This window comes from Ammospiza caudacuta, chromosome 3, assembly GCF_027887145.1.
Source record: "Ammospiza caudacuta isolate bAmmCau1 chromosome 3, bAmmCau1.pri, whole genome shotgun sequence".
Taxonomy (NCBI): domain Eukaryota; kingdom Metazoa; phylum Chordata; class Aves; order Passeriformes; family Passerellidae; genus Ammospiza; species Ammospiza caudacuta.
This window is the reverse complement of record NC_080595.1, coordinates 68,453,005-68,464,174: the sequence shown is the minus strand read 5'-3', so window position 1 is coordinate 68,464,174 and position 11,170 is coordinate 68,453,005. Positions and strand designations below refer to the sequence as shown.

The window sequence follows — 11,170 nt, the reverse complement described above, 5'->3', positions numbered from 1 at the left end:
CCAATGGTATAACTAGGCCAGTGGTATCCTGGCATGCATTAGGAAGAGCATTCCCAGCAGGTCAAGGGAGATGATCCTGCCCCTCTACTCCACCCTAGTGAGGCTGGAGTGCCATGCCCATTTCTGGGCTCCTCAGTACAAGAGAGACATGGAGCTCCTGCAGCAGGTCCAGCAGAGGATGGCAAAGATCATTAAGGCACTGGAGGAGTACTTCTGTTAAGAGCAAAGTCTGAGGGAGCTGGGCCTGTTCAGCCTCCAGAAGAAGTGACTGAGGGAGGGGACCTTATCAATGTCTGTCTGAAGGGGTGCCAAGAGGATGGAGCCAGGCTCAGGTGCTGCCAAGCAATAGGACAGGAGGCAATGGACAGAAAGTGATGCACAGAAAGTTCCATGTGAATGTGAGGAAGAACTTTAGTGCAGGTGACTGTGCACTGGAACAGGCTGCCCAGAGAGGCTGTGGAGTCTCCCTCATGGGAGATGTTCAGACACCCCCTGGACACAATCCTGTGCCATGTGCTCTAGCATGATCCTGCTTGAGCAGGAAGATGGTAGTCCCCTCCAACCTTATCCATTCTGGGATACAGACTGAACAATAATCATAAAAAATGGTCACACTTTTTAATGTATGCTGAAACATACTTTACTTATATCCTCTCTGCTAAAATTAGAGCAGAGTAATTGAACCCATTTATTTAAAGAGTGTTTGGAAGCATATAAATACACTATAGGTTACAGACCAGATACCTGTATTTGTATGGCTAATGAATAGTGCCTAGGAGAATACAATTGGAAATTTTTTGTGTGAAATCCTGCAAGATCCAGAGATGTGTTATTTAACAACAAATGTAATCCTTTTAGCTTTGACCTCCATGATAAAAAGTGGGGGAAAAAAAGAAGAAATGAACAAACCAAAACCCAGAACATATTTATAAGGATTCTTTTAAGAACTAATGCTACCCTCAATAAGAACCCTGGTAATTTAATGAACACAGTCCCTATATTTACTGTAGTAATATTTAATTGATTGCTTTATAAGCTTTTTCTTTCTTTAAAGGCAAAATTATGCCAGAAGTTACACCTTTGTATAAGATGTAAAACTATAAAATACTGCCCTCTTGTGATCTTCCCTAAAAATGTAGCTGATTATTAAAAGCAAGTTTTGGCAACTGTTGGCAGTATTAGGGTTAAGTGGGTTTATATATTCCTTTCACTCATGTATATATATTTATATAAATAAACCCCAATTGTTAAGTTATTAATGCTATCTTAAAATAAGTAATTGCATATGTGCTATTAAAAGCACTAAGGACACATCCTCTGCCAGCTCAATCCAGATTCTTGGTAAGGCATTTGCAAGACTGCAGTGGGCCTTAGAAAGCACGTTGCCAGCTAAACACAGCTGCAGTGCACGATGCCAAACCCTAGAAGGGTAGGAAATACTTCTATTAACAGACAGACATTTTGCCCAGATAAGAAAGCAGGAGGCAGAGTGGTGTTTCACCCAACAGAGGTATTTTAGAAGTAAATTTTCAACAGTCTGTTGCTGAAAGAGACCAAGTCTTGAGAACATTCATTCTTCTGAAAATTCGATGGGCCTGGAAAGTAGCATACACATGGATAAAGTCAGTGAAGTGCCAAACTCTGTGAGAAAATTCAAGTCCTTCCTCTAATTATTAGTTTTTCAGAAATTCTTCAGTACTGGAATGAAAGTTATCATTAACCTTAATTTTATTTAATTTTATTTTTAAGGTATTTGAGAAAAAAGGCTTGTAGGAGCATCCAGAATACTTTTCCAGAAAAAAACTAAACAACTAGCTATTTTAAGCATACCATTTCTTTGTTAAGTGGCAGAAACTAAAAACCAGGGGAAGAGCTATGGACAGAATGAAATTCATGTGAACCTACACAGCTTACTAATGAAGGAGCAGCCCTAAGCTACAATTAAGAGTCTGCTGCAGGCACAAGAGGGCAGACTGATGCACATTATGGATCGTGCCAACAACAGGGGTCTCAACCTGCTACTTAACTTTCTGCTCATTGTCTTGGTCCTAGTGCTTGCATTTATCCTTGTGAAGCTGATGTGAACCTCTGCAAGGCTCTGCTTCCTTCTCAGATTTCACCCTGTGGGTTTTGCAGTGATAATGCAGACACTTTAGACTACCTGAACATGTGAAGTCTGCAGAGGCTGAAGTGTCTGACAGTTACAGAGAATGTGTTCACACCCCAAATTTATCAGAAAGCAATTCTAAGAGCTGTGCACAAGCTGTGCACCTGCCACCGAGTGAAGAAAGCACCTACAGCCTCACCGAGTACCCAAAAAAACCCAGGAATGCATTGGCAGCTACTGCAGCTTCTCATTGATACAGATGATTGTTATTTAAAGATCTACAAATTATTTTCAGCATTCAAGGAACATAATTTCTGCAAAAATGGGACAGCAGAAATCAAATTTTTAAAATGGAATTTCTGCAGAACATATACTTAATGGGAAATGACAGCAAGAAGGCAGACCAAAATGCCAGCTTTGAGTTGACAGCATACATCAAATTACCTGAGGAGAGAAAAGCACAGATGCTGGAAATGGAAACAAAGATATCCCTGAAAAGCAGCTTGCAGTAGCAGAGATGGGGATAAGTAAAGGTCAAATATGAAAACATTATTATTATTTAGACTTTTTTTGACCACCTGTGGTTCACTGCAGACCTCAAAAGCCAGAAGCCTTATGTTAACCAGCATATCAAAAGAAGCACCTGCCAAAACAACTGAAAAACAAAGGGCCATTACCCAGGGTTATCATAACTCTGGCCAGGAGACCCTTAGCACCAGCACATACACCAGCAGTAGGCACAGCTGCACAAGCCCAAGATGCACTACAGCCTCAGAGAGAGGATTTACCACTTATGCACAGGTCAAGTGAGCAGTGTGGGAGTCCTGCAGCCGTATTTGACAGAGCACTTGTTACTTGCCAGTGCCATCATCAGTCCATAGCCTGTCCTCACCTCTAGGCATGCAGCAAAAACTCCTTACAGGACTTTCTTTTGTGGCACTTTACAGAGTGATGTACTTTTCCCACAGGCTCCTGGGAAGGAGAGTGACCAACAAGAGCACACTTCCATTGGAATGATTTTCCAGAAGGTAGAGCTAAAAACATGAGAAGTGCTGGGAAAGGAGGGGACCAGAAGCAGATTTTTGTATATCACATTGGAGCCAGACAACTTTCTCTTAGCATCTCACTTTCCCAAGTGAAACACAGGAACCAACCACAAGAATCACCAAGTGTAAACCAAAAAATATATATTGTACAGTAAATTTATTGCCATAGATATGCATATTAACACACATGCATAAGAGGCAGATGTTGTTTTATGGATGGGGGAAGCCCCAGCTCCAGCTTCCTACTGCCAACAGCACATCCCTCATTCAGCACATATACTACTGAGTGCTGAGTGTATTACAGAGCTGATCTATTCTTGTTCACGCCCAGAACTTCCATATGATCACTACTGTTATTCAGTTATCTGCAGGAGACTCATCTAAACTGGATCTATGAACAGACTTTTCACAGGAAAAGGCAACATGCCCAGCAAACCTGAAAGCTTAAGGAAGTCCTGCCATTAGTAAGTATCCACATTCCACTCTATGCAACCTGCTCCAAAGCTGACAGAGCATTAGTGTGCTAATTTTATCTGGAATAAAGTTAATTTTCTTCATGGTATAGTAGTTAGCATGGGACTATGGATTGGTATAAGTACAAAGTGTAGCTACTACAAAGGAAATTGCCTCTGCCCCAGCCAAACCAGCACAATGGCCTAGAGCAGCACAGAAAGTTAAAAGCTTTTTTCTCACCTGCTCTGAAATACGTGCAATAACCACTTGAAATGGCTTCTGCAAACTACATACCCATAGTTTTTTGAAGTTGATAGTTATAGAAGTATAAATTCCAATCTGTTTGCATTTAAAGCAGAAAACTTTGCACAGCTACATCACAAAAAGCAATCATTTATTTTTATAATCTTGAAATACTCTACTTTAAAAAAAATTATGTAAATTTAAATACCAGAGATATATGTGGCAATGGTTACATAGTTTTGTATTACTTAGGAGAATTCCTGTTGATGCTTGACATAGATGGTTCAAAGCACATTAAAACCACAGTAACAAACAGAAAACCCACTCTAGCCCAAAGCAGAATAAGTTGTCCCAACAAAAGGGTTATTTACTGCTTGGGACTACTCAAAGCTTATTGTCTATATGACCTTCTCTATATTCAGAAGTTTCCCTAGATCAGGGAAACCACTATGACACCAGTTGGCCCTGACAAAACAATGAAGTCACCTATTCCTTTTTAATAAATTGAGGAAAATGAGCCTACTGCCACCAATAAGCATGTATTTCCAGATCAAAAATTGCATACCAAGGAAGTCTGTGAGAAACTTTGCTGTCAGAGCATGGAGAAACAATCCCCAGATGCAATCCTAGTAGCCTCCTCTCAGCCAGCAATGAACATGACAGAATCCTCAACAAATGCTGAAATGCACTACTGAAACGGAAGCATTTTCCAGAGATGACATATAAAGCTGGCAAACTTATGAGCTAACCAGTGCCAAGGCTTTTTTTGCAATCAAGCACCATCCAAGTTTGGTTTCCAATCATTTGCTGCACTCCAGACTGAACCTACAAGCACCTTACAATGAACAGGATCCCATTTGCTGGGCTACCGACTTCACAGCAAAAGGAACAGACCATCAAAGCTTAGTTATGGCTCACAGCAAAGGAGTTCACTCTGCTAGCTAAAAGTGAAAATCCCGCATGTTAAAAAGTTTTCTGTTCCTGAAAAGTATGGTTTCATCAAAATGTGATATAGGAAAATATTGACATTAATAATTTTAATTTTCTGATATGACAGGATTGTAAAAAAACCCTAGCTTTGAGTTGACATTTAAGAATAAAATTCTATGTGGCAACAATGTTATGACTTTTGTTTCAATTAAACTTTTACAGCTTTGTTTACCAATTTTTAGATATGCATGCAGTTTACTTTCTTCCTTGTCTGCTTTGCAACAAAAAGTGTTCTAATAACTCTAAACTTCTCACTGCATTAAAACTTAATTTCCAGCAATTTTTATATACATGGTATAATCAGTCCACTGTTTTCCTCATTAAAAAAACCCCACTAAACCTGATACATTAAAGGGAAAAGATGCACTTAAGTAATTTCTACCTATTATCTCTGCAATATTCTGACACAATTTAGCACACCATGCAGAAATCATACAGATGCTCTGTACACTGGAATAAAGAGATTCATACTGTGATACTTGCAACACCAGACAAAGTTAATATGTAGATATGCAATCTTATAAAGCTCTCCTTCTTATTATATGATGTCCAACAATTTTAAAGGCATGCTTTCATTTTAAATCTAATTTTTGGACTAGCACACAGCATGTACCTACATGCATTCAAATAGGATATATAACAGGATCAGACCTTAATTGCTTTTGCTTGAAAATTTTGAAATGCCATTGCTTGAAAACACAGAGTTTTTTAATTTGGATTTTATGGCCTCCAAGTTCAGTACATGGGAAATGTTGTGTATTGTAAGCAAGTTTTTTCTCTTAATACAGTCCTTATCACACATTTCCTTATTCAAAGATCAGCTGTATATTGAAAACAATTAAACAAGTATATGGTGAAATATAAATTCTGCATGGAAACTGTTTTCATTAAAGCAATATTTTTTTGTTTCAGTGCATAAACTGAACTCCATACACTGAAGAACTTTTAAAATCTGTTCCTAGGAAATCTGTAGGAGAATGTTTATTTCCAAAAAGCATACATTAAATAACTCACATTAGCTAAGGAAACGAATTTTCAGATGCAACTCCGCGATGTTACATAATAACCATAGACCAGGTTCTCCTTGGAGACTTATTTCTGAAATGTACAAACATCACACCCACAGCTGAAGGATGCACCTTCTCGAAGAGGCATTCTGCTGTTCCACAGCACATTTTCTGCAGTTGCAAACTTGACCACATCCTGAAGGACAATCACAATGCAGCTGTAGGTCTTCTACCCAACACTCTGAGCTTCCCTTACAATGCACAGGAAATTTTACTTTACAATCCATGGTTTACAATTGGAATGGAAAAGACACATGATAGGTGTTGTAATTTAGGGAGTAAACTATAAGAAAAACCACTGAGTTCAGTCAACTTCAGACTGCTAAGGAAGCAGAGAATCTTAAGCTTGAAAGTAATAAACCTTGGAACAGCTTTTGAGGGGTGTTACATTATACTCTCCATTAGTCTTTAGAGTATACAAATAGAAAGCTTCTCTGATTTTACAAAAACTAACTCTGAATTAGCATTTTCTATGGCCAACTGTCTATACTAGTCTGTGAGGACATAAAAACTTATTTGTAGTGTGTATTATCAAGTCCAACAGCTGTTCCTGAACCATCAGGCCTCAAAATCAACTCAAAAAATTGCTGCTGTCTATTCTTACTTCATTAGTGATAGTCTGGAAGAAGGGGAAGCTACAGAGTTCAGCTATATTAAAGATGCACAAAGCTGCCCTAGATTAACAGTTAAAAGTAAAGTTTGTTGTATTCTCTGTTCATGGCAATAGTAGTCTTAAAGAAAAATAATGATAAACTGATTTTTTTCAGTCCTAGAAAAACCACTACATTTCCATCAGGATATATACGTATTAAAAGCAAAAATGCAAAAGCAATCCTCAAAGGAAAAGAATAATTAAAAAAATACATAGAGCTGCGGGTTTTGCCCTTTTTATAGATCATCAGCTTCCTCTTATGCCTTCTACTCTATCTCTTAGATATATATTTCACTTGGGATTGCAGTTTTCTTGGCTTCTCAGAAATAATAAAATACCAGTTCCCAGGTACATGTGATCTCTAAAAAAAGGCCACATCAGAATGATGCTGAGGTTTCTTTAAAAAACAGGCGTCAAGACAGGAAGAATCATTCTCATTTTTTCATTGCTTCTGGCATCCCTCCTCCTTACAGGTGTAACCTCTGTCAGAAGGATGGGAGGGCAAGGGATGCTTTTAAGAGCCCAAAGGCTCACTGCTCTTGCACACACTTTAACCTTCACTGGGTCCTACTTCACAACCACATCTCACCTGAGGACATAGAACAGATCCCATTTCAAGGCCCAGCAACATGACTCCAGATCATGCCAATGGAAGCACTTGCTAAGGGCATAAGGAATTTCCTCCACAGAGGTGTAGAAGTTACAGTTGAAAAAAAAAAACCAAAACTAAAAAATCCCAACAAAACCCAAAAAACCAACCAAACAAACAAACACCCACAAAAAAAAAAAAAAAAAAAACCACAAAACAAAACAATCCAGTTTTAGGCAAAATGTCAAATCTCAAAAACCTGGGAAGGTGCAGCACTGTTTGTGAATTGAAGCCCAAGAAAAATAATGCTTGTGTTCCCCCTGCTGGCTCTGTCCTCCAAATACAGCTCGGTAGCAATGCCTGCATGGATGAAAGCTTTTGAATAACTGTAATAACACATACAGGGCTTCATCTGTTTCAAACATTTAACTTTGCCTTCATATGTACTTAAACATGATCAGAGGGAGAAAGCACTTGTGACACCTGAAGGACAAGAGCTGGGAGTTCTTTTGATCTAAACAAAAATAAATTTCTAAAACACCCATCCTAAACAAAGTGCCTTTAAAGGCACGTATAGGATGATGAAGAGACATATGCCTAATTAAGTAAATAAGTATATAAAACTAGTGATACACCATCTGGAGTACTGCATACAGGTCTGGTATCCCCAGCATAAAGAAGAATGTGGAACTGTTGGAGCAAGTCCAAAGGAGACCACAAAATTGGTAAGAGGACTGGAGCACTTCCCCTGTGAAAACACGCTGAGGAAGGTGGGGCTGCTCAGCCTGGAGAAGAGAAGGCTGAGTGGAAATCTCACAGCAACCATGCAGTATCTGAAGGGGTCCTACTGGAGTTTCTTCACAGGAACTGCAGTGAGAGGATGTGGAGTAATGGGTGGAAACTGAAAAAGGGGAAATTTAAGGCTGAGTATTAGGAAGAAATTCTTTGCTGTGAGGATGGTAAGACAAAGAAACAGATTGCTGAGGGAAGTTGTGGATGCCCCAGCCCTGGCAGCGGATGCCCCAGTCCAACACTAGGCTGGATAAGGCTTTGAGCCACCTGGTCTAGTGGGAGGTGTCCCTGCCCATGGCAGAGGGGGGTGGAATTAAATGATCATTAAGGCCCCTTCCAACCCTTAACATTATGTCATTCAGTATATTTAAATGCAGGCACAGTAACCTGATCACAAATCTCACAGACAGCACTACTGGTGGCTGCAGTAAGCTACACATCTCAGGTGCTTGGGAAGACTTGAATGAATAGATAGACCAAGCTCCCTGCAGTTGCTTCCCAAACCCTTTGTGTGCTCCTCAATGCCACCAGCAGGTGCCACCTGCCCGAGTCCAGCTGGCAGTGCCCCGGACCCAGCCTCAGCACTGAGCCCATCTCTGTCACTTCAGTTCTGAGAGGACCCCATCGGCCTCTGCTCCCTACCTGGGAATTTATCAGCATCAGAATCTTTGAAGTGCTTAGAGAAAGGTGAGGGCTTCTGCAGCAATAAAGGGTGGCTAGCTGTAACAGTGACAGGTTTTTAGACAAACCCTTAGAGATTACTATTAGTTTGGCCATATTAATTGGCTTCAATTTTCTTTAGCTAAAAAAGAAAAAAAACCCCACCCTCTTAAAAAACTCAAAACACCACCAAAAACCAAAATTAGACCACCATTAAGAGCAAAACTGGATGTTAACAATCTGTAAACTTGTTATTCTTTCCATCAGTACACAACAAAAGGAGTAACAACACTGAGCGCAACTCTTTCTAAATTACATTTGTGTACTACAGGCTGAAGAAAACAGGAAATCTGAACATACTGCTAGATTATCTCTGTTGAGCTAATATCCTAGTCTAACCCTAAAATGCCTTTCAGAGAAATTTATATATTATAAACTGGGATTTTTTTGTCAAGCCAAGCCAAACTTACTACACAGGTAAACATGAACATGTAGATTTTAAATACTGCCTTCCTTCACAAGCTGTACTTCCCCATTAGGGGAAGAGCTGGAAACCAAAACTGTGAATTGCAATGTTAGAAAGGGTCGCCTATATCTTAAAACCATGTGCTTGATAATATTGATATAAAAATATTTCAAGCATGATGCATCAACCACACATACTTATTTAAATAAATCAGATTTGTTGGCTACTGTTAGTTGATTTTTATTAGTTAAAAAATAAGCAGTAGTACCAAACTGAATTCTGTTTTTAAGTGCTAGGCATAAAGAGATTGAATTTTCGTTCACCCTTGCACGACACAATTCATTCTTATTTTGCTGAATGCATAAATGCAGCCTCTGTAATCCCTTTCTGATAAAAATACCACATTTCCCCCACTATACAGTTACTCTAAAACTACTAAAAAGGCTACTTGGTGAACCTCTTCCTGTGCCCAGCTTCACATGAAGACATTGGTGCCATGCAGACAGGTGCAATGAATCAGAGTAAACTGTAAGTAGGCAGTAGAAATAAAAGAAAACCCAACAAACAACTAATACTGAGAAACAAGCAGCAACAGCCCCAACCAAAGCTTAAAAATACCATCAGCTGGTTAGCAGGACCTGCTCCCTTTCCTGTTTCATTAAAAACTGCCAGTTACTCCTCAGGTATAACCCAGGATGCCACATGATGGCAGCAAACACCAAGCTCTGCCCTTACCTGCACGGGCTGGTCACCTGCTGCTCTGAAGCCTTCAAGGGGCTGCATGTGCCATGCAGGCACACCGTAGGGCTCCTCGGCAGGCCTACAGTCCAGGGGATTTGCCCGCAGCTGCTCCTTGAGCCACATCTGAGTCCTCACTGCCGGCTGTATGGCAGCGCCGCTCACAGCCTGCTGCCCCAGGGTCGCGTATCTCTGCCCGAAAGCCTCGCAGCCGCCTGCCGCAGGCTTGCTTTCAGGTAAGGCACCGTAGGTCAGGTCTAAGGCGTGTCTCCTACTTGGGGAATCCGAAATAAAGTCGTCTTTGCTGCACGTTTCAAATTTGTACTTGCAGTCCAGTAGAGAAGATCGTTTTTTCCCCATTTCTTTGTCCTCAATCTTTAGCAACTCCATGCTGTCATGCAAACAACTTGGCCCATTTGTCCTTAATTGAGGTGGCACAGCTTTGTCCGTGCCAGCCCTGTATTCCACCGAATGACTACTTCCATCTTGGCTGAAATTATTTGGTGAGCTGAGTTTAGACAAGGAGGACCATTTTCTTACAGGTCTTGCATCTTTCATGTCAAGAGAATTGTCCAGGGCTCCCTGATTTCTGCCTCCTCCTGACCGTACAAAGCTTGTACTCCATTTTGAGCCATCAGACTTGAAAGCTTCCCTGTGTTTGGAAAGTGAAGAGCTGGCACCAGACAGCATCACATGGGCAGTGGGAATAGAAACCAGTGATCGGCTGGTCTTAAATGATGATGTACCACTTGAAGTTGAATGATCTGTGAAGAGAAATTTATCATGTAAGTAAGTGCAACACAGTGCTCATTAACACTAGTTCAGATAGGACAAAATATCAAATTCAAGGTGAAAAGCAAAAATAGAAGGAAAGAGGTTTCTTGACAAAATAGAGCCTTCTAGATCATTCTAAACCATGAGAATAGAAACTAATTAAAGTGTGAGATTTTCAAGTTTATTTTGCTCAGGTGTCATGATAACACAAATAAAAGCTCACTAATCATTGGCAACAGAAGCTTCAGATAGAATTCTCAGCCTGTGAGCCAAAGAAACCATTAGCAGCTTTAAGGTGGCAGGATGGATTTCTCCCCCACTCCACACATACTAAGGAGCTTCTATATCACTAACAGTACAAGTGCTCAGCAGCCCCAAGACTCGTTCTCCTTCCATCACCCCATCACCCCTCTTCTCATTTTTTGAAGGCAGAACAATTCAATAAATGCATTTGGTAAAATGGCAGTGCTGTAGACAAGCCAGTTTAATAATGGTCACTTGGACAGAGTTATCCATTCTGGATCTCACCAATTTCCAAATATGCTTCCTGGGCTGTGTTTGGCTGGGAAAGAGTTAATTTCCTCTACAGTACC

General features: G+C 40.3%; 1 protein-coding gene across 1 annotated transcript in view; it reads right to left on the bottom strand.

Moving 5' to 3' along the window:
• CEP85L (centrosomal protein 85 like) overlaps positions 1–11,170 on the bottom strand; it is a 105,021-nt gene that overhangs the window by 54,338 nt on the left and 39,513 nt on the right. Inside the window, exon 3 of the mRNA XM_058800987.1 lies at positions 9,801–10,567. Coding sequence (XP_058656970.1) covers positions 9,801–10,567 — 767 coding nt within the window. The remainder of the gene's footprint in view (positions 1–9,800; positions 10,568–11,170) is intronic.